Source organism: Malus domestica, chromosome 07 (genome assembly GCF_042453785.1).
Source record: "Malus domestica chromosome 07, GDT2T_hap1".
NCBI classification, from domain to species: Eukaryota; Viridiplantae; Streptophyta; class Magnoliopsida; order Rosales; family Rosaceae; genus Malus; species Malus domestica.
The window spans coordinates 30917416-30943233 of record NC_091667.1 but is presented as its reverse complement, the minus strand read 5'-3'; the positions used below and the strand labels follow the sequence as shown (position 1 = coordinate 30943233).

General features: G+C 37.1%; 4 protein-coding genes across 8 annotated transcripts; 3 read left to right on the top strand and 1 right to left on the bottom strand.

The window, feature by feature from the left end:
- The first annotated feature begins 5819 nt into the window (after positions 1-5819).
- Positions 5820-6544, top strand: LOC103432907 (uncharacterized). The gene has a single exon (XM_008371130.4). The coding sequence runs from the start codon at positions 5965-5967 to the stop codon at positions 6265-6267; it is 303 nt and encodes a 100-aa protein (XP_008369352.1). The 5' UTR covers positions 5820-5964; the 3' UTR covers positions 6268-6544.
- Positions 6545-8740: 2196 nt separating this feature from the next.
- On the top strand, positions 8741-13002 carry LOC103432910 (alpha-galactosidase 3). Its single transcript, XM_008371132.4, has 15 exons — positions 8741-9068; positions 9354-9412; positions 9657-9713; positions 9798-9832; positions 10173-10276; positions 10373-10445; positions 10822-10880; positions 10967-11032; positions 11118-11201; positions 11566-11630; positions 11712-11794; positions 12040-12130; positions 12232-12290; positions 12432-12572; positions 12674-13002. Exons 1-15 carry the CDS (start codon positions 8860-8862, stop codon positions 12785-12787), a joined length of 1299 nt encoding a protein of 432 aa, XP_008369354.1. The 5' UTR covers positions 8741-8859; the 3' UTR covers positions 12788-13002.
- Positions 12988-22779, bottom strand: LOC103432908 (uncharacterized). 5 transcript variants are annotated; one of them, XM_029105966.2, is made up of 11 exons: positions 22127-22195; positions 19116-19274; positions 17808-18002; positions 16283-16375; positions 15381-15563; positions 15192-15294; positions 14925-15107; positions 14451-14624; positions 14173-14330; positions 13398-14040; positions 12988-13312 (listed from the first exon to the last, which is right to left on the bottom strand). In XM_029105966.2, exons 2-11 carry the CDS (start codon positions 19257-19259, stop codon positions 13302-13304), a joined length of 1887 nt encoding a protein of 628 aa, XP_028961799.2. In that variant the 5' UTR covers positions 19260-19274; positions 22127-22195; the 3' UTR covers positions 12988-13301. The 5 variants fall into 5 exon arrangements, with proteins under 5 accessions (XP_028961799.2, XP_070681414.1, XP_070681412.1 ...); XM_070825313.1 differs by lacking the exon at positions 19116-19274 and having other exon boundaries at positions 22127-22779; XM_070825311.1 differs by lacking the exon at positions 19116-19274 and adding an exon at positions 16814-17071 and having other exon boundaries at positions 14173-14624; positions 22127-22305.
- Positions 22072-25656, top strand: LOC103432969 (tRNA (guanine(26)-N(2))-dimethyltransferase). The gene is given in 8 exon segments (XM_017331833.3): positions 22072-22332; positions 22439-22634; positions 22637-23084; positions 23347-23547; positions 23645-23744; positions 24180-24380; positions 24479-24541; positions 25207-25656. Coding segments are annotated over 8 exon segments (1575 nt in total). The 3' UTR covers positions 25312-25656.
- The last annotated feature ends 162 nt before the right edge of the window (positions 25657-25818 follow it).

The window sequence follows — 25818 nt, the reverse complement described above, 5'->3', positions numbered from 1 at the left end:
CAATTGGAGGGCAAGGGCAAGTTGCCCTTCTATCTATTTGGAAGGAAGAAGAGCAAGGAAAATGACGATTACTATTCCTAAATATAGAAAGCTTTTAAGGGAAGGGATCCCCATTTTTTTTTTATAAAAATGGGGATTAGTTGTGGGGTCCACACTACATCAAACTTTAACGATCCAAACCATCTATTTTTCAAGTTGTACCTCATAGATCATTCTTGCAAAATATTAGCTAAATCGGAAATATTTAAGACATCTAATTGAGTTCAAAGAAATGAAAGAATACTTTGTTATATAAGAAATAATAAAATTTGATCTTGATAATTAAATAGGCAAATGGTTTCGGATTGAATTGAATTTTTGCAATGATGATCTATGAATCGAGACTAACAAAATAAACGGTTCAGATCATTAAAATTTCATATGGAATGGGCCCCACACCTAATCCCTATTTAAAAAAAATAAGGATCCCTTTGCATAAAGGGCATGCCTAAATAAATATATATATATATATATTTTTTTTCTTTTTTTTAATGTATTATTTGCTTATCCTCCCCATGTTATTATAACCGTAGATTTTTTTTTTTAATTTTAAATGTTTAATTTACAAGTGTGTTGAATTTTGTAAGATTTTTTTAGTGTGAACTTTGTAAGTTTTTTTTTTAATTTTATTTTTTACATAATTTTTTTTGGTAATTTTATGTTTTTTTTTATTTTTTAAAGTTGGATTAATCCTGATCAACAGAAGATTAAAAATTCAACGGTTGTAAATGGATTAAATTTGAGCCGCATAGCTCTGCTGCACATCACACGGGCGTAAGCCTCGACTACAGTTGGCAGGGCAGCAACAAGGGCTCCTACCTTCCATCCAATTGCCCCTCCTTTGTTCACCGGCGGAGCCATTTTCTTTGGACAGCAAGGCAGTTCAACCCAATTGCGAGAGCAATCGGTAACTGCTGAAGATGCTCTAAAAAGTAAGAGCCATGACTATTTGAACCCTAGACCACTTTACATCAGTGTTGACAGCCAACCACTAAAGCATCACCAATGTCATGTCATTCGTTTGGCCATAATTGTTTCAATTTAGTCAATATGACGATAGTTGATTCAATTTTGGTTCGGGCATGTCGGTGCAAAATCTGAACCGATTCTAACACTAATTCTAGGTATGTAACAAATCTCACAATTTAAGCCTACTATTTTGTTAAACAAAAACTTTATTGATAGAAAAAGATGTTACAGAAAATAAACATAAAAATAAATTGTAATTAGATCAAAAGACAAAGAAACCCAAGCAAAACACATAAAGGATCCAACCAGACTTTGTCCGTTGATAGAAGTCGTCACTACCACAATCATCGTGTACCAATTCCATTGCTCGGGTCAATGGATTCATCATCAACTACACCAACAAAAACCATAGGCCTCAAGATATATAGAGGGAGAATTTCAAACTCGAGACGTATGAGTAGAAACCCAACAACACCTTATCTACTAGAAAATTTGACCACATGCAAGCCCTAAATTAAAAACAAAACAAATATTAATTTCACAACATCTAAGATTTACAAACAATACATTTAAATTTCTTCAAAAATACTCAGCCAACGAAAGAAACAACCAAACCCACCAACTATGTCCACCACCCGAGGACCGGCAACGAAATAATTTATTTACAAACAAAGCAAGCAAGTAAAACACAATAAGAAAAACCACCAAAGTAATTTTGCACACCTTGATTTGAGTACGCAACCAATAAAGTTTTACCTCAAACGACAGTCGCCTATAGTCTACGTGTATACATAAACATGTGGGATTTGGATCCTCTCCTGAGCTAATGGAGAGGATCCTCCTAACCAATCATCTTGGACTGTCGGATTTTTATCTAACGGCTACAAACAAGAGGTTCCTTTAAAATTATAATAATTATAATCGTTTGATAAAAATCCAATGACCCAAGATGATTGGTCAGAAGGATCCTCTCCATTAGCTCAGGAGAGGATCTAAGTCCAAACATGTGGATGGGGTCAAAGTTAAAGATTGTCAAAAGGATAATATTGATTAGACTATATTCCTCTCATCCTTTACAATAAATATATAAGATTAGGAGGCGGTTTAAAGGGGTGAGTGGACTGAGGTTAGTTTAATGTCCCCTCGGGATGACTTTCCAAGTCATTGGATTGCTTTCCGTTATTCTCCTTCTTCTTCCTTTAGAAATTACTATAGTTTTCCACTTTTGATTAATAGCTAATCATACACTCTCGGTTACCAGTCCAACCCAATCACCTTCTGCCATTGACCGCAACAACAACGGATTTTTAATATATTCGGAACACAAACATATATGTCATATTAATATACAAGTAGATTAATTATTGAAAAAAGAAATATTTCTTTACTTATATAATAACATGGCGTTCTATCTCAGTATTTCGAATACGTTGAAAATTCACCAAACAACAGCAACAACAAAAGTTTCATTAATCTCATTAAGCGTGAAAACTGATCACTGATTGATGATGACTTAATTTCCTAAATTACCAATTATTAATTAACATAAAATAATATATATTTTACTTTGAAGTGAATGTGCCACGCATTCTTTCGATATTAACGTCCAAAATATAATGATAACTTCTAACCCTAATTTCCTAACAGATCATTTGTACACTAGACATTAAGACCAAGATTGTCGTGAATATGACGCAACAACTGCGTGGGAATGACATGTGTAGTCAAAATTATGTGTTCATTCGGGTATGGATGCTAATTATCTGCCAAATGGGTTCAGATTAATTGGCACCATTTTCCGTGTAGAAGTCAATTCTCCGGAGAAGGTAACTATTATTAACACTTCAAAAATGATATATCGAGTATCCACTTTGTTGGCGATTAATTGGGAGGTTTTCATAGTTTTGATATTTTTATGATGAAATCGTCAGATTGTTTTATTTATCTATAGAAGACGGCATAAATTTCATTCAAAGCCAGAAAAAGGCTACTTAGCACAAGGAAATAGCTATTCTCCTCAACAAGATCACAAATTAGAGTAGGAGGTTCTTCTAACCAAGTACAATCACATCCCAAATGGAGAGCAAAACAAGCAAGCCTATGTGCTACAAAGTTTGCTTGGAGGAGGATGTGAGAAGAAGAAGCTTCAGTGACCATATGCAACAAAACTTAGCATTTTCTATGATAGGTCCAATATGAGGTATATTTGTAGAAAGCTCATGTAAAGATGAAGTGATTTGAAGCTTGTCACTCTCCAAGAAAGCTCGTCACATTGTTAGAGCATTTTTAGTGGAGTTCCTATATAGGGACAATCACCGTATAAAATAAGTATAAAACAAATATAGGGACAAAATAAATCTCAAATGGATCGGAAAGTGAGTTCCTAAAGTATAGGGACTCATCGGATACTTGGTGTATGTACCCACACATAGGGACTCTATAGAGACTGAAATAGTGGACATAATAGGACAATTTAAGTGAAAAAGTAGACGTGAGTACCAGTCACTTGACCTTGTCTTTTTTTCTTTTCTTTTCAACTGTTTAAAATGGAGGGTCCAGATTGATTCTTGCTTTTCAAATTTTTTTACCATTGAAAGATCAACCGTTCCAATTAAATAACTGTTTCAATTTAGGTTACTCTCTCATGTTGATTTTCAAATTCTTTTGTTTTCTCTTCTCATAATGCCTCCGTTGAAATATTAATATTTTCAATTTGGGTTACTCTTTCATTTTGTTCTCTCATCATTCCTATAAATACCAAATTATCTAACCAAAACTTATCACAACTTCATCTCCTATACTCAGTTCACTCGTACTCAATTCCCTCATTCTAGTTACGTATTTGTGAAGAAAAAAATTAGTGTCAGAATTTGAATTTTTTTAGTTAAAATGTTCACAAAAATATTTTACGATAATGTAATGTTAACATAAACAAAAAATGTGTACCTAATCAAATTATAGCATAAAATTGTAAAAACCTCAAGTTTGGGGATTCTACTATAAGGACTCTCCCATTGGAGGCAATATTCATTTAGGGACACAAATATTCCCTTTTAAGTCCTTAAATGAGTACTCAAAGATGGTGGTAGGAATCTCTAAATAAGGGTTTCCATCGGAGATGCTCAATTACGAAATGAATGAATGCATCTCGGAGACTAATTTGCACATATATTGGAATTGAGCTTGAACCTTCATAGTGTCTCCACTTTTGAATAAGTAGTTGGATTCAAATTTCAATATGTTGTCTACTACTTCGTCAATGGAAGTTGTGACATCAACGCGGACTAATTTCTCCAATGCCTACCTCCAAACTAAAACGTATGAATTAATTAATGGGTAGGTAAGGTGAGGGTCATGAAGTCAAACAAGTCTCCCATGCTCGAATATTATCTCCAATTGGGTCACACTTATGCTCCATATGAATCCAATCAAGTAGTGACAAATTATTTATAGATTTCTTGTTGATTCGTCAACCCTTTTCCGTTGCAATTCAATTTCTTTTTACAATTTGTGTGTTATTCGTCTTAAACTCGAAGCACGTATAAAGTTAGATCTAGTCAGAAGAATTCGCTCATAGCGGACATTTTTGGAATTTTCTCTTGCGTCATGGTAAATAAATTTTCAAAGCAGGCCTAGCAATCTGTTTTCCCTACTCTCCGGCCCAAATGTCCAAAAATACAATATTGCAATTTGGGCAAAATTAGATAAAAGCGCTCAAATTCTACATCTTATTAATTAAACATTTGTGGGTTTTCAACTTTTTATTAAAATGCATTGTATTTTGATTAAGGTGCTTCCATCTTTATCCATGTCATTTTTTAATTTCCAACTCATCATTTTAAGTAAATTTTAAAGAAAAAAAATGAAAATAAGAGTTATTTATATTGAAATTGATCATATCTAAAATCCCTAAATTCTTGGAAAGAAAATAGGTTTGAAATTTTTGACTGAGTCATTATCCCAATAATTAATTGTTAAGAATTTGATATAGTTAATTTTCAATACAAAGTTTTAATATGAAAAATTATATTTATTAAGGGTCATAACGTACCACTAGATTATACGTACCAAAGTTAAGTTAACACATTGTACCAATACCATGGTACATACTAAAACAAGAATAACATAACGTATCAAAAATAGTAATCTGTAATGTACCAAAATATTAATACGTACCAAAACTAAGATTATATAATGTACCAATTATGTACCAAGTTATTGGTACATTATGTTTAATACATATGTGCATTCATGTATCATGTCCATAATTGGTACGTTATGTTTAATAGAATGTTAGTTGTATTTTTAGAATTTTAATGATATTTTTATTTGAGTAATGAAAAGTGTCGTTTGCAATGAATTATGGGATAATATATCTCCTAGATTTTAGGATTTAGGTGATATTAATTTGTCATTTGATTGGTAAACCAAATATATGTAATTTTTGTTATTAAAAATTAGATAAGAATGTTTGATCAAAAGTCTAAAAATTTTGGATGTTAAATCTAAGAATTTCAAAAATGAGACGCCTATATCAAAACACAATTTGGGAAGAGTAAAGAAAAATGGCACTTGTGATGTGAGTTCGTGACGGTGGCTAACGTGGGCGGGAAGAATCGCTTACTTCGGACGCGGACTGTTTGACGGAACCAAAAGCTGGCAAATTCGGACGCGGTCAAAACCTCCCTCCAGCTGACGTGTTGCCGATCCCATCTCATCTGGTCTGTCATCGCAGGAACCTCCTCTCCCACTCCCCGTCCCCTTCACGCGCTTTCGGCCAAACTTTCACGTATAAAATCCCCATAAACCTCACATCTTCTTCAACACTGCACCCAAAAGAAAACCAGCAGCTTCATTTGGCTCACATACTCACACCACCGCTGCTTCTCATTTTCCAGTCCCATTAATTCCCTCCAAACCAGTTCATATCCTCCAAAACCTTTCACAGAAACCCTAATGGCAAAACTGCTATTACTCCTTCTCCTCGTAGTGTTCGCATCGGTGCTAACTTCTTCAGCATCCGCTAGGCTCTTGAACGGCCACCTTACGCTATTACTAGAAAACCCTTCAGAGTCACAGAAACAGCAAGTGCTGCCATGCCACACAAACGACAGTAATATTCAAGCTTCTGCTGCTGAAACTCCAAGGTTTGGTGCTGCAGCAGCTGCAAAGTATGGACCGCTGATTTTGAATCTTCTTCCCAAAGGAACAAAGCCGCCTTCTGGACCCAGCAAAGGAACCAACGACCTCAACAACTAAACACTTCCAAGTGATACAAATGGAAGAAGATTTGGTTTCTCTGCGTTTCTTGTTCCTTACATTTGTTAGCATCTTATTTTCTTTTCTTTTCTTTTCTTTTCATAGTTTTTTTGCTCTTTCTTAATTTCCAATTAGATATGTAAATACTTGTTACACGAATTATAGATAGCTAGCTAGGGTGATCTGATTGATCTCTTAATTCTTTTGTATCCTTTAGTTTATTCCTGGTTTTGTAGTTGAGTTATATCTAGAATACAATAAATCACATTACACATTACTTATTTTTGTTCTTTTAACTCGTTTGAAAAATGATTTTAAATGATTGAAAGGGTTTTAAAAAAAATGTTTTCGAAATCAATCCTTATTAAAAATGTGAGTTAATCTTCAAGTGCTTTTGGTATCCACAAAACATTTTATCTAAAAGCATTTTCAATTATTTATGCTAACTTAAAACACCCATTTGAGGGGAATTTAATTGTTCTTATCTTTGGTTCTAGTTTAATTTTCTACATTCTTTCGTGAACATTGAAGAACTAATTAAATTTTATTATCGATTATAAAACCGCGTTGTAGGCATGCATAAATAAAAAGGGTTACATGTTGAAACTTCCAAATCAAAGGCATGGTGGACAAAGAATAATCAAGGAAAATAATTAGCAAGTTGGTTGTGAGACTAAAAATTCTAGTTGTTTAATCTTCCCTCCGAACCTAACCATTATATTTTTTGATCATGAGTACTATGTTGATGGGTTGAAATATTCGTCCTAAACTCAAGCATTAAGCAAGGTTTATCCACTAATTATCATATCATGAGTCAAGCATTAAGCGGGTTGGATATTTTGTTTCTTTGATCTTTTTGAAAGAAAATGGCCTCAATTGAAAACAATTAGACTGATAAAAAAATCTTCAAATACAAAGTTCTGAATGAAGTCTAGGGCTTCCTCAAATCATAACAATTTATAATAATTGATAAATCAAATTCGTAACGTGTAACATCATGACTCATGCATGAAAATGTTCCTATTGAGTGTGTACAGCCTCACTGGCTGCGGACCATGATCTATAGCTACAGAACTTGATTGAAAATTTTGGTTGTGAATAGAAACACACAATATATAAATAAAAAACTGTAAAGAAGTTGACATTTCTTGTGAAGATGGAGGTCATTCTTTACTTTAAAGATTAAGAAATCAATGTTTGCTGTCCAAATTTGACTTTGAAAGTTGTAGCTGCAGTTCACAAAAAGAAGGACCTTCAAGGGAAACAATGAATATTATATTATTAGTGTTTTCTAATTAGGTTAGTGATGCGATTATAAAGTGGGTTGGTTTTCTAATCAAGATTTTGAAAGATGATGGTGAAAGTGCAGCTGCTTGGCTACCTAACCAACAAAACTGTAAAAACCTACCTGCCAGTCAATTAGTCTATTATTCTTTGGGTTTAGAAAGCTTCGCAAGTAAAGATAATCTCTCTTCCATTGCCACCCTTTGAAGAATTAGCAGAGAAACTCATCAAGTGTCATATGGTCAATTACTCGATATCATCTCCAAATGCCACGTTTGTAAAGTAATTTTATACTTAAGAAAAAGTTCATCTTTTATGTATATGATTCATTATTTTTTATCTACAAAACTGCTAATCGCAATTGACGTATATACATAAATGAATTAGGGTTAATATGGAGTTGATGTGCTTTTATTTAAAATTGTGTTTGTTGTGTTGTGAGAAGAAATAATTGTAAAAAAAAGCATGTAAATATTGGTAAACTACAATGCTAAAAGTGTTTTTAGCAAAAATAAAATAAAATAAATAAAAAATGGAGGTATGATTGTCAATAATAATTGGTATTGTTCATTGTTTTCAATGAAAAAAATAACATTTTTGAGAAGTATGTGCTTATTTTGCTTTACGCTGTTTTGGATTTATGATTTTGAAAAGAATTTTTTATTTTTTATTTACAAACACAATTAAGACCCCAACCTCTTAAAAAAAACTGATTTAAAAAAAAATTAAACAACCATAAACCGTTCCTTATATGAAGTGATGTGGAATTCCACTCAGTGTCCTTGAATTGTAACATGTAACATGTAACAAGCGCTACAAAAAAAGCGAAACAAAACTTCATCCAAACTACAAAGATCAAAGTCATAATTTTTCTATGAATAAATAAAAATTAATTGTTATTGACACTTCAAAAATCTTATTTCGCACTTTAAATTTTTTATAATTAGAAAGAAAAATACATTTGTGAGGAATGTAAAATATTTTTTTTAAAATGTTAATAACAGTTCTCAAATAAAAAGATACATCAATCCAAAAAGAGAGACTATGACTCGTAACATTGGATAATCCTTGTTTAATGCTTGATTCTTGGAACATAATCCAATAATTTAATTTGTAATTAAAAGACCAAAAATTGGCGAGTGCTGACCTGTCATGTGCATAAATTAAGCGGATAAAGGGGGATTTGATATTCCACGTCGGTATTTTCCTTCTTCGTCGAACATTCTCGGTTCCTCCCAATTCACACTCACAGTTTGAAAAGGCCAAAAGAACACAGAAGGAGGAAAAGAACATAGCATTCCTTCAACAATGGCGAAGAGGAGGATCACTCTCTCTCTCTACACTCTGTTTCTCTCTCTGTCGGTGGTTTCCTTGGCAATTGCAGTCAGAGTAACGCCTCTCCTGCAAACCCAGGAGAAACCCAGTTTTCAAAGACCAACATTTAATCGCATTTTTGATACTTCCAAGTATGGCATTTTGCAGCTCAACAACGGCTTGGCTCAAACGCCTCAGATGGGGTTCCTCTCTCGCTTTCTCTCTAACTTGTATTAGAAGTTTGAAGTTTGTTCTTTCTTGGTCTGCTTACTCCTACCCAGCTTTTGGATTGTTTGTATTTGATGGAAAATATAAAATCTTTATGTTAATTGGATTTTTTTTTTGTGGGGTTTTGGAGTTGGGTAGCTGGGAATTTCAGTTTAATTAACTTTCTGGTGGTTTACTTGTTTTTGCATATATGAAATGAAAGTTCACTTCTTGACGTTGTAATTTTTTTTGTTGATACGCATTGTATTGTATGTGGGCAGGTGGAATAGCTGGAATTTCTTTGCTTGCAATATCAATGAAACCGTGATCAAGGAAACCGGTACTCTTTTCGTTGCGATTGATTTTGCTCCGATACCATTTATAGATTATTGGTTGCATTTCCTTATTGCATCAATGTTTGTTTTTGTGCTGGTGTGTATCCGGCACATGGTAAATATATGCTTATACTAATTGGGAAAAAAGACCAACATGATTCGATGATTCGATCGGTTCAATGTATCAACATTTCTTCATCCTCAACCGAGTTTTGCGGAAGTACTGACGTTTATTTTGATGATGGACAGCTGATGCGCTCATCTCAACTGGCCTAGCAGAATTAGGTTATGTGTATGTCAATATAGGTATCGTTTTGGCATGTCTTAAGTATTTGGTAAACTTAAACACTTGCTCGTACTTATGATGTAATGCAATGTCAATGAGTGCAGATGATTGCTGGTCTTCTCCAACACGAAATTCTGAGGTCAGTTGAATTGCATTACCTAAACCAAGATGTATTTCTCCCCGTCTCTATAATTTGTATCAGTAATTGTTGATCTTGTTGTCTGTGGGGAATACTGTCTTTGTCGTATAAGAAGACACTTCGGCATTGAGTTATTTAAGTGCAACTTGTCAAAATCATATCTCAGTACAGTATCTATAAGTTCTTCTGCCCTCTATGAATATATGTGCACAATGGATTGTCATGGCAGGAAGAATATGACTTTTCATATGTAGGTTCTTTGCATGGAAAAGCATATACTTGTAAAACTGTGAATTTGATGTATGCTAAAATTTTGAACTCCGTACTGTTCTTGTTTCAGGGTCAATTGGTCCCTGAACCTAAAACATTTCCATCGGGAATTAAAGCTCTTGCTGATTATATACATGGAAAAGGACTCAAGCTTGGAATTTATTCTGATGCTGGGTAGGATGAATGAAACTCTTATGTATTTTTATTCGAATATCAAGTGCTATACTCAGTACAATTTCCTGGCTACTCATCACCAATTCTATTTTGTAGGGTTTTTACATGTCAAGTTCGACCAGGATCACTTTATCATGAAAGTGCGGATGCAAAGCTATTTGCTTCTTGGGTCAGTTTCTGTTTCCTCTATTCAATTTTTGTTGAATGTGTATATCTTTGGTTTGGCATCCATTCAACACCCTTGGACACTGTTTCCGCATTTTATATTGCTTGTGTAAGTGAAAGACTGAAATTCATGTAGAACAGATTGACCTCCATGCAAATACTGTGCTCATTTCTACTAAATTTAAAGCCGTATATTTTGATTACTCTCAATGTTAATAGACTTTAATCGATGTTTGCAAAAAAGTGGCGTTGCTTAAATATTTGACAGTGTCACAATGTATAACCTATTCCCCTTATCTCCACTTCTAAATAAACAATTTGTCTGTAATCTAAACTTGGGAGGCATGGGTTCGTTGATAATTAGTAAGTTGTATTTTCAGGATGTGGATTATTTGAAGTATGACAACTGTTATAACCTGGGGATCCCACCAAAAGAACGGTATTGGCTCTTCTTACTCTCGATTTTAATGGCGAGGGAATTGGATTTAGCTATAAATTGATTTGATGTGGTTTCATACATTCCAGATACCCACCAATGCGTGAGGCCCTAAATGCATCTGGGCGCACAATTTTCTATTCGCTTTGTGAATGGTAATCCAGTTTATTGATCTGTGTTATAGTATTTGGATTAGTTAAGTTTATGGAAATCCTGATTCATAAATTCTTTATTTGACAGGGGTGTTGACGACCCTGCTTTGTGGGCTGGAAAGGTTGGAAATAGTTGGCGTACTACAGATGACATTAATGATACTTGGGCGAGGTTATAACTCTTTACCCATTAACAAGGACAGTAACTTCACAGTGTCGGGGGTTATATCATAGTTCTACTTGTGCACACTGAAACCATAATTTGTACTGTACCATCAGAACTGGTTTGTGGTATATGCTTTCACCTTAGAGGACCCTTAAAAGTGCTTCTTAACTTCCAAGTTGATGGTGCTCATATATGCATTTGTCTCAGTAATTGTACAAGAATGTCTCACATTTGTTGTCTATCATTGTTTCTGGCTGTTATTATTTGGCTGCAAGGTCTTATATACATGATCCTGTAGTTTTACTGTTAAATTGTTGATAAAATCGTCAGTGGTCATACTGATTAAGTTGGCTGTTCTTCTGTTGTTAAGCATGACAACAATTGCTGATTTGAATGACAAGTGGGCAGCGTATGCAGGACCTGGTGGATGGAATGGTATAACACGAGCTTTTTGAAACATATTTTTCAAGCCATCAAAGATTTAATTTTCATACTCCATCTTTTTCTTTTGGGCAGATCCGGATATGTTGGAAGTTGGCAATGGAGGCATGACTTACAAGGAGTACCGTGCTCATTTTAGCATCTGGGCTTTGATGAAGGTGCTTCAACTTTTGCTCCTTTCTTCCTCGTTTGCATATTGATCCCATAATTCAGATTGAACTTTCATTCATAGTCTTGTAGAGTTGTGTCAAAAACGAATCTTATATGTGAACGAATTAGTTTAATTGTAGCTTGCACAAGGGGCATCATAAGACATGTTGCATATGAACGGTTTTGTCCTTGGCTCGTTTTCATTTACTTTCTAGTTCTTCACATACTGATAACTGGGCGTTCGGATATCCAGGCCCCTCTTTTGATTGGTTGTGATGTAAGAAACATGACTGCAGAAACATTTGAGATTCTAAGCAATGCGGAGATTATTGCTGTAAACCAAGGTGAGAATTGGTGCTAATTGGTTGAAAGTATAATTTTTCCATATCCGCCTTTTCAACTATGAAGTTTCGAAACTAAGAGAGGAATGTTTTTGTTCTTGCAGATCCACTTGGGGTTCAGGGAAGGAAAGTTTATGTTTCTGGAACAGATGGTTGCTATCAGGTTTTCGCCTTTCTTGTGCTGTACAAAGTCGCAATGATTGCTTAGTCGAAAGATAGATAAAATTAGTATGTCTGCGATCAATTCAGTGCCTATGGTACGCTGGCAGAATATCAACTGTTTGGTGATGATTATGTTTTCCAGGTTTGGGCAGGTCCTCTATCAGGAGATCGGTTGACTGTTGCTCTCTGGAATCGGTGCTCGAAATCAGAGACTATAACAGCTACTTGGGAAGTACTTGGACTTGAATCCGGCATCAGTGTCTCAGTGAGAGATTTGTGGCAGGTGAGGAAACTGACCTCTACGACTTCTAATTTGTTTCATTTTCTTTTTCCTTGTATGAACTTATTTGTTTTATGCTTATATGGTATCCAAATATTTTGCAGCACAAAGAGGTAGCGGTAGACGCGGTGTCGTCATTTGGTGCTCAGGTCGATGCTCACGACTGCCGGATGTACATTTTTACTCCTCGGACCGGCTCGCTCAGATATGTAGCTTAGCCGTAAAATTGTTCCGAAAAAGGCGCTGTCCACCGTTGTCTGCAAGAGTTCATGGCTGTAATCTTCGGGTTTTGCAGAACTTGGCGACGATCTAAGCGCCAATCTGTAATGTATATTGCTCACGTAAAAGTATCATATTTCAGTGTGTATATGATCACGTTCTCATTCGGAACCATCAGCTGTTGAAACAATGAGAAGGATTTTATAAACCCTAACTGCGAAAGTATGTATTGACACCAAATGGAAAACTCCAACATTCATACACAAGTTCAAGGAGCGAAATCGGAAACTCAACTGGAAACGCATAAAACGAAATTGATGTCTCAATGCTTTTGTTTTTAAGTTGAAATGCAATATTCTAAATTACTCTAATTAACGCCAATAGGATTTGAGATTGGATGCAAGGGGGGCAGATACATTGCGCTGGCCAACCAACCTAATCCACATTTGCCGCCTCGGTGCCTCCGTCAAGCCAAGGGGGGAAAGTCGTTATCATTGTCTAGCTTGAACTTGTTCAAGCAAACCCTGCAGGGTTAAACCATTTACAAGGGTAAATCAGGTGCTATCTTAAATATGGCAAGAAATTCTAAAGGGATGTAAATGGCCTTACGTCGCTTCGTTAACTCTGACAGTTCTTGTTGCTTCTGCATTCCCATCGCAGGGACCCCAGGTATAAAGTTCTGAGCATATGAAGCACTAGTATTTACCTGTGGGCTTGCTACAGGTGAAGGCATTTCCGGTAGTGACAGTGAATGCTCAGAATTCCCCAACTTAGACTTCCCGGAAGTGTGAGAGGATTCTTTGGCTGGAGGAGACGCCAATTCGGGCTGAGCAGATTGGTGTACTTCTGACAATGAGGGTAGTTGAGTGCCGGGAAGCAGTGGGAATTCTTCAGGTGAAAAATTAAACTGGTGAGCATTTTCACTCGGGCCTACTTCTGTGGAAACCTCAACTTGGTTCGTCTTTCGAGGTGATTTCATCCTCAGTTCTTTGGCTGGAGGAGACGCCAATTCAGGCTGAGCAGATTGATGTACTTCTGACAGTGAGGGTATTTGAATGCCGGGAAGCTGTGGGAATTCTTCAGGTGAAAAATTAAACTGGTGAACATTTTCACTCGGGCCTGCTTCTGTGAAAACCTCAACTTGGTTTGTCTTTCGAGGTGATTTCATCCTCAGACCGCAATTGCTAGACTCCGGAATCATTCTCCTCGCTCTTGGAGGCACATTTGTGGAATCATTTTGATTTTGCAGTGCCTGAAGCATTTGGGATGAGAAAGCCAGTCAGTCAGTCATCTTTCACAGTCCAAAGTTGAAACCAAAGAGGAAGAAGAAATCAGCAGTATCGAAAACTTAATTTTGAATAAAGAAAAGTTGAATTCGATATACCAGGTTAGGTATATATGTGCCTGTTCCGTGTGATTTCTTTATCACCCCAACACCAAAAGTAGCAGCAGATTGGTATGCGTTTTCTGCCATTTGAAAAATGACATTCCCATATAGTTGAGCCATATAAACCAGGGAATTCCATTTGCTCATATCATCGTCTACAAAAGGTGGAGCACCGTTGTGTGTATTAAAAAACTGATATGCATTTGCAAACAACATGCTATCACAATGTTTGTCGTAGTCCCCAGTAAGGTCAGATTCTACAGATGTTCCAGTACCAAATGCAGGGACAGGAGTTGTCAGATCTGCCCTTTCTCCACGCCCATTCCTATCTAGAGTGGTCACAAAGAAGTTCTCAAGTGCCATGCCTATGCGTTCACCCGGTAGCATTAATACCTCTCTAAGTGTTTGAGCCCCAAGGGAAAAAGCAGATCTTATACGATAGAAATTTCCTGGAGAAGACAGGTAGTTCAACATTCAGCTAACTAGAAGACAGAACCGGTAAGAACAAGATATACGCTAGAATGGAAAGTATGCAATTTGAATAAGAGATTCTTAATAAAGCGCAATCTATATGGATTAAAGATTATTGAAAAGATACCAAATTTATGCGTTTATAAAACATACCTTGTTAAGAAAACATCTTAAATACAAGATTGTCACGTTAATTATGACGGAGGGATATATGGCAAATATAGTCATCTCAAAAAGAGTGAAATAAAACTGATCTAGCAGTTAAAGTGGTCGAATACCTTTACTAACACTACGGCCTAGATTGTTGTTGTCCTTTAGAGGATCCACTATGTTGAGGAACTTAATTGGGAATTCATCAACACTATCTGCCTCTGCCGCTGCTGGATCTGGAAACGCCAGCCTGCACTCTCTTACAAACTCCTCACTCAGGAGAAATTCTTCCCCCTCGTTTTGGGGTGTCACTGTAGCAAATAATACAGATAAAAGATTCTAGTCAAATTAGTAAACAGATCAGTTACACATTCACATATATGAGCATAAATTACCTATGATTTCAGGAAGGGAAGCTAAGGCAACTGGACCATTTATACTGAGAGCATAATTTTCCCAATCAAATGTGCTATAGAATTCCAAAAATATAAGCAGGACCTGTTCACACAATTTCAAAGTCGTATTTGAGCACTTACACATGCAAATGTGACCGCTGAACTGAAGAAACAAAACAAAAGAAATACCTCTAAAGGACCATGGAGCGATGAATGAAAGCGATTGACGATAAACAACACCAACGTTTCCAGTCCATATGCTGCAATCAGGCCATAATGGGCCCCAAGAATTCGACTCTCATAGTAGCACCAAGCTTTGATTAAGATAATACTCTTTTTGAAAAGATGGTCTTTTCCGAACAGTCGATCAACCTGAATAAAGCACCAGGCATGCCAGTTGAAGAGGAGAGTTACAAGCATTAGAATTTTGAAATGAGAGAGAGTGTGTGTGTGTTTACGTGTTAATTTTTGTTAATATTAAGTATTGCCAAGTGTAGATTTTAAGTTTCGTTGGTTTACAACTACAAAAATTTTAAGCTGGAAGGATTCAAACTCAAGATCTTCGACTCATGTTAAATTGTTTGTTGGTTTACCAATGTCCCAAAAAAATTAAGATGTTTGAATGTGGAACAAGAATTATTATGTGAATGAAGAGCTCGAAATGACAACAACAACAACAACAACAAAGCCTTTTCCCACTAAGTGGGGTCGAAATGACAAAAATAAAAAAATAAAAAATCTGACTACATTTACCGAACCATCAAAACATTGTCTATTTATGCGAACAAAGAGCTAAGCAAAGATAGCAACAAAAAATGGGGATAAACCAATTTCAAACCTGCCAACAGATCAGAAAAGAAAGTTGAAAGCATGTAACGTATACAGAAGATTTCAATTGTAATTCAGTGCAAAAATTATAAGTGCAGCTAAGTTTATATTTGCAAAAATGGTACAAAATTAACAAAGCTTTTACGAAAAAATTCAAGCTAGCTGAAGGACAGCTTATAAGAATGTTGGTTACTTCTCTTAGCTACTTATCATTAAAGAGGAAAAACTATAGCTTCATATTATGTAAGGGTTAAGATTTTAACCTGCTCCAGAAAGCACAGTGTGCTGAGACCGGCAGTCTGGTTGAAGGAGATGTCGATTGCCATGTTATTCACAATGCATTTTACTACCTTAACCTACCACCCAAAATTCCAACAAGAACACTATGAAAAAAGTACAGTGGATCCCTCCTTTTAAAGTTAAGAAACGATAATACTTCCCTTATGCAACATGATTGATTTATTAAAAAAAAAAAAAAAAAAGCCAACCGAGGCAGTGAAAATGCTTCCCTTAAATTACAAAAAAAGCATTAAAATAATTTGTCTACCAAACCAATAAAAATTTCACACAAAACAGCAGCAACCGAAAACAAAATTTCAGATAAAAAATAAATTCAAACAGTTTAGGCTTAGCAATAGTTTGAGGACAGAAGAAATAAGTCCAAGAGAAGGTGACATTGAGCAAAGTCGGAAAGTAGGATAGAGGATATCAAGGAGGAGAAGAGGAACAAGAGGTGGAGCAATGGACTTTTGATCTCAATTCTTAGGTCTGAATCTTGAGGTTGTGATGTATACCATCTTTGCCGATTTCTGGTTTTCCCTGTGCACATCCCCTGATCATCCCCCATCTTTCTATTTGAGTGATCTATTTTCCTGGAATGTACTAAATCAACTGGTTCACACAATTTTCTTATAAATGGAAAATAATTATATCACAATTAGCATGCAGTCCATGCGTTTCCAAACTTGTTCACCCTTTCCATATCAGAACTGAAACATTAATGGTTCAGGTTCCTCAGCACGAAATTGACTTATTGTTGAAGTTCTCACAACCTAATAAGAATTTCAACATGGAGATTACATCATGCTCTGGAAATGACACGCAAACTCTAACATAAAATACCCGTCCTACGCGGTCAAGTGGGTCTACATGAAACTATGAAAATGACCTTAGTTAAAAATGGATAGTTTTTTGAGTCATCAGGAAGGACTATCAGACAGTGGGAGCAGACCAATCATGAGAACAAGGCACAAGCCGTATACAATGAAAATAAACTAAAGCTGTCCTTTAAGTGCCAAACAGGTGTTAGGCATGCACACATATGAGTGCTTTTACAGGTGTAGCCATGGTTGATGCGGAACCAGGGTGTGAGGATTGATTGAGTAGATATTTCTTCATTTTATCAAACACTTTTGGCAATCACTACATGTCAAGGTGGAGAAAAATCCTACATAACGAAGGCCAGGAGTCACTCTGAGAGTACCGAGAGCAATCGGGGTCTAGGGTACTAATGTTGGTCTAATTTCGAGATAAGGGGATAGAATGATGCCCTCATGCTTAGCACTATAATGAGAAGAAAAGAAAGAACTGACAGACTAATAGCTTTTGGATATTTTCATTTGAGAAAGTAAAAGGGTAACTAGTCCTTTACGTGAATAACTAAAATAACAGACAAACAAGAATGAGGGAGGAAAATACTAAAAAGGATACGTGTAATATATAAACAAAAATATAGTAAACATGCAGATCAATTATTGGAAAGGGTAAAAGGATCTAAGAGATCTCAACCTGTGCGCGGACGTAGCAGACGTCTTTAATTTGGAACTTGGAGTCCTGTGGTTGGTGATCCTCGAGGATCGCACAGATTTTTAGAGCAAGCATATCTACCAAGTTTGGAAGGCAGAGAGCAGTCAAATCAATATCTCCATCAGGAAGATAGGTCTTCAATGGTACTGAGCCAAAGGAGAAGACCTGTAACGCAAGCTGTTCGACAAGCCCGCATAAATTTAGGGATACTAAAATAGCAGCATATAATAATTGTAATGAATCAATCATAGACTTCCCCCAGCAGAGTTTTCTTATTGCAAGTAGTAGTTAGAAGTTACAAATAGGAATGCCGATCTCTCAATTATATTAATTTTAGGTACACAAAATGAAACACGTGGAATTCAAATGAGTGACAAACAGATTCCAATATGAATGGCCACATAGTTATATATTGATCAAAAAATAAAGCAGAGGAAAACCATAAAAGCATATCCAACACTTCCATGCCAAACCCTAAAAGCATATCCAGCACAAACAATTAATGTACTGGATGCCTAATGTTACGGAAGCTGCATAAATAAGTTCTCTGAAGATAGGTCAGATATTCACAGAACTAGGACCTAAGAAGACAACTTGTAATAAAACTGAAACACAAAACCCTCCAAGATGACGTTGAAAGCGGGACATAAAAAGCTCTATGACGGTAGGTCATGTGGCAGTGGCGTCGGAAGACAAAATCTAAGGAATGACTCTGTACTCTTATAGTAACAGATAAGAAATACCAAATTCTTTATCCAGACATGCTACAATGTCAAATAGTTACTTCATGTTGATGCTTAGAGCTTTAGTTGGCTTTGTTTGGCTGTAACGACAAACCACACTTCCATACGTGTAGCGCAGCACTTTCCGCGCAAATCGGACATCAAATAAATTATCTAGGTATGATGACTATACTTACATAACCCAACTGATAAAGGTAGCAAAGGGAATGTTTCGAAATGCTAGGGAGGGTACACGCAAATAAATCCACGCCCTTTTACAGACTTTAATTTTACAAACATTCTTCCATCTTAAAACATTGAGAATTACCAATTTAGCCAACATACAGAGGTAATCAAGGTAAACTAAATTATGAAGCAGACTTATAGCAATGTGATGAAGTACAATTTTAATTCCATACAAACAGACTTCAAAGAAGCATGGATTGCAGTTATAAAAAATAAAATAAAATAAACGAAATAAAATAAAAAATCTACCATTGCTGATCTCTCTTCGCTCCAAGAAGCAAAAATAGAGAGAAGAAAAATAGGGAGCTGGGGAACTTCTCACCTCAGTTGCAAGACGACCTACAAGAAGCCTCTGAACATAATCAGCAAACATCTTCCTTCTCAACTCAGATTCAACATTTGATTGAATAGTCCACAAAATCTCTTGGGTCCTTTCTTCCAGTAAGGACCATACCTCTGCATCCATCGACCTCGACAAGGTCTTAGGAGAGGAGGAAGAAGATTGAAAATAGGGGGAATATGATAACCTTACTTGACAATCTTCCATAAATGTAAGGCTAAATATAAAAGTTGAGAATTTCAACTCTTCAAAAGGTGAGACTTTCAACTCTTCAAAAATGCAACCTAGTAAACCCACACAAACACTTCCCCAGTGATGATTTCAACAAGTGAATGTCTACACGATTTTAGAAACCTGCAAAACTAAGAATTTTAAAATAAAAAATTGGTGGAGGGTTAGGAATGAGATGGGTTCGTAAACAAAATCATGAGAATAGAGAGAGAAGGATAGACCGGGGCACCTTGAGCAGATGAGTAGCAATGGAAATAGCACACAGATCAGTAGAGCTTATCCAGGATGTGTATTCAGCAGAAGGAGAGAAAAAACAGCTAATTAGATGCTTGAAACTTTATGCAGAGTTTGTCCATATCTGTTACACCCTTGGACTCCATATTTAAAGTCCTTGTAAATGCTGAAGATTATGTATTTTGGGGCTATTTTGACATGTGTGCTATGAGGATAGGAGAAAAGAAATCGTGAAATAACTGATGAAAAACAGAAAAGATTCCGAAGTCCTTTAGGGAAATTATCTGAAGAAACTCTACAAGCATGAAAAGATTTAGAAGAAAAGGACAGAACTCAGAAGTGATATAAACAGTCAAAGAATGGAAAACACTCCTTTTATGAGGAAGCTCCAAGCTCCAAGGCCAACTTAGAAGCAAAAGAGCAGAAGAGAAGCAAAATGATGAAAGGCAAGGAACTCTTGCCGCGAAAACATCTTGCCGCCAAGGGACTCAAATACAATCCAATGGAACGGTCTTAATCAAGGATTACTACCATATAAAAGTTTAGTCTCACTTTTCTCAAATTTTCAGTTTTCTGAAGACTGGATTCTTCTCCATTAATGAGGTAACAAACAAAGATAACTGTAATTGGGTTAAGAATGTAAATTTCTGTGGCTTGCATATATGGTACTCAGCTGTTTCTCACTTTTACCTCTCCAAGTTTTCTACTTAAACCCCCAAATGCATGACCCTCATTAATATCAAATCCTATTTTTCTCCTTCCTGAGTAAAATATTAATTGCACTGGATGCAAAGAGATTTAGAATTTGTTGTCATACCAAATACTTGTCTTCCTACCAAAAACGTCAGTTTAACCTAGGGGCACTCATTAGGCCCACAATCGCCTATGCTACATTGACCACACCCAGTTGCTCCAGCTCAAGTGTGTGCAGGCATCTCTACATTTCTCCTTTAATTCGGGCTCATGACCAGAAAAATTTAGCGAACGTCTCCCCACCCCCCCCCCCCCAACGGGCCCTACAACAAAGTTGGTGGGCCTTCCACATTGTTATTTGATCCCGCTGCAATGTATCTAAATTAACCCATGACTAGGCAAGTCAAGTTGGCCTGAAAATCATCTTAGATTAACTTCGGAGAGCACAGGTGTGAGAAAACAATACAGGTACGTCAGTTATATAAGAAAAACTACGATTGTTGGACATGTACCTGCCAAAAGAAGATGAACAAATGAATTTTCTAGACACCCTAATGTACTACAAAACTGTAAAGCACAACTAGGGTAGTGATATCCAACAAAATAAATTCCTTGTTGGCTGGTGAGCTCTATAACGTACTTAACAATCCTGTCTTGGCTGTAAAGAACAGAAACAGCTCAATTTGGACTTCAATTGTCTTTTCAAACATCCTTTGACCCAAGCTAAAAAAGATTGCACTGAAAATGATTAAAGGCTCCAAAAGGACTTAAAATCACCTGGATATTATGCTTTTAGACAACTCATGCTAAGATCACTCCCATTTTCTCTTATTTACTGATAAGTTGATTTTCAGAGTCGTTGGGATGAAATGGATTTTCTTATAATTTTTGTCTTTTGATAGGTTACGAAACAATAAATCATTTCCAAAATCAGGTGAGACTTAAGGCTAATAGAGAATTCCACTTATCATATAGATCTCTCCTGTAATGTATCCATGAAGCTTAACCAGGCCCTATGGTCTAACGTTTGCCAACAAATCTCTTAAGCTATAGACCACTCCCACTCTTGCACTTCATGGTTTCCAGACTTAAAAGGTGGCCTTTACATTATAGGTTAATATGCAGAGTGAGAGTTAATACTTCATGCACCTCACACCCACGTGGCATTTCGCCAACAAGTTTCCATTTTCGGCTGACTATTATTTAGGAATAATATGCAATGATGCTAACTACGATTGAAAAACTTAATACACTAGGTCTCCCATTAGGTCAGTGATTAAAAAAACAAACTTTTGAGATTTGATTTAAGATTTTGAACTTAGGATTTTACTGAAGCTTAGCCACTTCCTTTTATTGTCCCCTCTCATTTCTATTTCTCGTTCTCTTTTGTCGGTTCTCCATCACAAACTTTTATCTTGGAAAGAAAAAACCACATTCAAAATTCAATTTAAGGGTTCGGTGTAATTCTCTCAAATTAGCAACATGTCTGTGATTTCCCTATTTGGGAAGACGAGAAACATTACGATGTTTTGAGTAACAACTAAACTAGGAAAGCCGCCTACCGAAAAACAAAGGAAACCAACACAACTAAATCTACTATTATGGTGTCTTACAGACACATTAATCTATCATTAACTTGCTTATTGCAAAACCAGCTAGAAGCACTTTTCCAAACAGAACAGTCGCAATATTTCGAAAAAACAATCCAATCTTTCACAATATTCAAAAACTACAAGTGAAATTCTCCAAAACCCAGCTAAATATTTCAACAAACAACCAAATGGGGAAAGCATTCACTGCGAACGAAAACAGCATTAAAGTTCGGAGATTTTTACCTTTCATGGCGGTTTATTCCTTCTCCTACGCTTCATCTTCCTCTTTTGTCCAAAGGCCACTTCTCCGTGGGACCCACCCAACTCAAGCAAGCTTACCCACGCCATCTTCTTCGCTGGTCAAAACTCTAATTTGCAGACCCCCAAAAGCAAAAACCCAGCAAAGAGAAGAAAATGTTCGCAAGAGTGAAGGTGCTCCTCCAATGGCAGTATAATTTCGACGGTGCGGTGGGGCCCACTAACCCAAGCACACGGGACTCCCCAGCTGACGTGGCACAACCCTAGATCAACCATCGAATCTGAGCCGTCGATTGAAACAGGTGTGCAGTGAATAAACCCACATTATTAAAACCCGCCAAAATTAGACCCAAATCCAACCCACCTACTTCCCGCCATGATAACCCTAAATTCGCCGTCGCAACCCAATATTCAAACTTCAATTCAAAGACAACTCTCGATTCCGATTGCGAATCGGAGTTCCAGACTGAGAGGGGTCTTAAATTCGACGACGGCGGACCTTCTTCCGCCACGAAAGCGCCACCGGCCGCGACCTCGGCGTGCTCACTGCCGCGCTGTACAAGAAGTCCAAGGGAAAATTGCGAGTTCTCGCTGCACTGTGCGGCTGCGGCATTCGGTCCGTCCGGTACCTCGTCGAGGCGGAGGCCGATTTTGTTTTTGCAAATGACGCGAATGATGAGAACAGGAAAGTTATCACGGAGAACTTGTCGCAGGTAGAGAGTGGTTCTGGGGACGAGGCGAGATGGGCGGTGTCGCTTACGGATGCAAATCGGGTCATGACGGAGTGTTATCTGAAAAGGGATTTCTTTGATTTGATTGATATTGATTCGTTTGGGAGTGTTTCGTCGTTTTTGAGGTCGTCGTTTAATGCTTTGAAGCTGAATGGTTTGCTGTATGTTACTTCGACTGATGGGTTATGGTCCGACGGTCACCGGCCTCAACAGTGAGTGTCAAATCTGATATCAAGCAAAATGGTTGTTTCAATTGTCCATGATTCCTTTAAAGTTTGATGCTTTATACAATAATTTTTCATTTCTTGACCAATTGATATTGCAGCACTACTTGCATTTCGCATTGATGGGTTCGAATTCGGTATCGTAATCAAATGTAGTTCTACAGTTGAATGAAAAGTTTAAAACTTTACGCATTGAAGGATTTATTGGTTTGTTGCAGACAATTCTGATATGTTTTTCTCTTGTTTACAGAACTTTAGCTGCATATGGAGCTTATGTTCAGCCGATGCCATACTTGAATGAGCTCGGCTTACGAATGCTTATCGGAGGAGCCGTGCGGGAAGCTTCTGTGCTGGGATATCGAGTGACTCCATTGTTTTCATACTATTCATATCATGGACCTATTTTCAGAGTAATGCTCCAAGTCAATCGTGGAAAGCTTCCGGATAACAAGTAAAGGGGTTGTATGATTTTGTATGTTCCTGAAAGCTGTGTGATTTTGTAGGGCTCTTGTGTTGGTGCTGATCAATTGTTGTACATAGTCCGACAGACATTATGGTTTCATCGGTTACTGCAACAGCTGTGGAAGTTGTAAAGAGTACTCATGGGTTGAACTTGGTCGGATCAGTTGCCCCTGCAGTGACTCAAAGGTGTTTGGAGATGTTTGGTCGTATGATTTCATTTTTTTTTACTTCCTAAGTTTTTGTTCTTTCTTTTCACTAAGAAAGATTAATCTTGAACCCTTGTTTTGGTCTGAATTATGATTCAATTGTAGCTTTGGTTTTTGAACTACAGTCACGAAAAGAATTCCGGCCAAAATTAAGCATGTGAATCCCTTTTAAGGAGTAAGTTGAGGAATAGGGCATGTGCCTCTTTACATACATATCTGTCACGTGCTTAAGTTTGGAGGAAATATTCATGGACTGGCATCAAGAACTAATAGTTCACATTTTATCAAATTTCGATACCAATTTCAATATGTTTTTTTGTTTAACGACTAAAGTTATAATTCGGTCATAGGTTAAGGATCAATGTTCCAAATTTACTCTAAATCTTAAATGAAGGCTTGTTTCGGTGTTTTCTAGGTTTCCAAGGCACTAGTTGTTTCTGGCCCTCTCTGGACAGGGCCCTTGCATGACACTGCTTACATTACAGAAATGTTAAGTTTGGCCGAGGAGTGGGGATGGGCAGGCAGTGTAACAGGAACTGATTTGGACAAACTTTTGAACCAAATGGTGGCAGAGAGTGATCCAAAATTACCCTTTGGCTACATCAAGTTGGACGAGGTTCTCCCTCAGTCAAAAACTTTTTACCACTCTTATTTTGTTCCAAGAAGTCATTAATCTGGTGAAAAATGATGGGTTTTCTGTTTTTACCATATCAGGTGGCAAGCCGCGCGAAAGTAAATTCTCCGACGCTGAGAGCCGTGGTGTCCACCCTTCAAGAGGTAATTTTCACTACTCACTTTGGCATGTGAGTGCATGTTTTCCACTTGGAGTTTTAGGAGCTGTTGGGTATCAGTGCACGATGGACACTTGTTGGGTATGGTTTTGCATGTTTGCCAATTGTAGGGAGAGAAACTTGGGTAAGACCGTCTGGTCAGTTACAAATGCATGTTGGACACTCGTTAAGTTTGATTTGTAGTGCATGGTGGGTGGACACTTGTTGGTTATGGTTTTGCATGTTTGCCAATTGGACGGAGAGAAACTTGAGTGAGACAGCCTAGTCAGTTACAAATGCATGTTGGACACTTGTTGGGTATGATTTTGCATGTTTGGCATTTGGAAAGAGAAAAACTTGGATAGGGCAGTTATAAGTGCAAGTGCACGCTCGACACTTTTGGGTATTAGTTACATGTTTGACAGCATGCATGAAGGGCGAGATTGTGTGCATCAAGAGTTGTACCTATTTAGAGTCGAATAAAAACGTTTTGTCCCAGAATTATGCGAGGCCCAATTGAGCAAAGTCTCAATGGCATTGAGTTTAGCAGGCTGTTGGTGTGAGTTGTTATTGGACGGCAGGGAAGGCTGCTGGGTTTGAGTGTTGCTGGACCTTTTCGAGTCCTGACGTTTTTTTTGTTCGACCATATATCTTACGCTGGGTTTCCTGCAGGAGGGATATGCTGTGAGTCGGTCACACATTGAATCCAATGCAATCAAGACGAACTGTCCAATGGAAGACTGCGTTAGAATTGTCGAGCAACTTCATCAGCGCTGAATGAGAAGATGAGTTTCCAGACGCATCGCACTTCCACTAGTGTCGAGACTCGAGGGCACCGCTCAGCCCTGAGACGGATCAAAGAAAAGCAGGGAGCTCTCGTTGGGCCAGTTAAGCATCGTCTAATTTTGTTGTGTGCGAGCAACTCCCGGAGGTGGTATTGCTCAATGAGAGAAGAAAATGCCGTTGCGCTCTGCTCAGGCTAGAATGCAGGCTCACTTTGATAACTTATGTAACATATTAAGAGGGCTATATAGCCAAAATAGTCCCTGAGATTTGTATAACTCATCACTTTGGTCCCTAACATTTCAAATCGATAAAAGTGGTCTCTAAGATTGTTTACCATCCATCATTTTGGTTCTTCTATTAAAAAATTCGTTGAGTGTCCTGGAGCTCTTGGCCGGAAGTTTAGGCAATTTTCAAAACTTCGTAAATCAATTGTTTCTTAACCAAATTCGACCAATAATATATCAAAATAAAGATAGGAAAGTGTAGAATAAGATTATA

Bases quoted from the DNA above. Each gene is read 5' to 3' on its own strand.
- LOC103432908 (XM_029105966.2), bottom strand. From the start codon at position 19,259: ATGGATGCAGAGGTATGGTCCTTACTGGAAGAAAGGACCCAAGAGATT. The intron at 15,564-16,282 runs GTTAAAATCTTA...TGCTTTATTCAG, and splicing joins CACTGTGCTTTCTGGAGCAG to GTTGATCGACTGTTCGGAAA. The intron at 14,331-14,450 runs GTACTGGAACAT...CACCTTTTGTAG, and splicing joins AACTCCTGTCCCTGCATTTG to ACGATGATATGAGCAAATGG.
- LOC103432910 (XM_008371132.4), top strand. From the start codon at position 8,860: ATGGCGAAGAGGAGGATCACTCTCTCTCTCTACACTCTGTTTCTCTCT. The intron at 10,446-10,821 runs GTCAGTTTCTGT...TTGTATTTTCAG, and splicing joins CAAAGCTATTTGCTTCTTGG to GATGTGGATTATTTGAAGTA. The intron at 12,573-12,673 runs GTGAGGAAACTG...AATATTTTGCAG, and splicing joins CAGTGAGAGATTTGTGGCAG to CACAAAGAGGTAGCGGTAGA.
- LOC103432907 (XM_008371130.4), top strand. From the start codon at position 5,965: ATGGCAAAACTGCTATTACTCCTTCTCCTCGTAGTGTTCGCATCGGTG.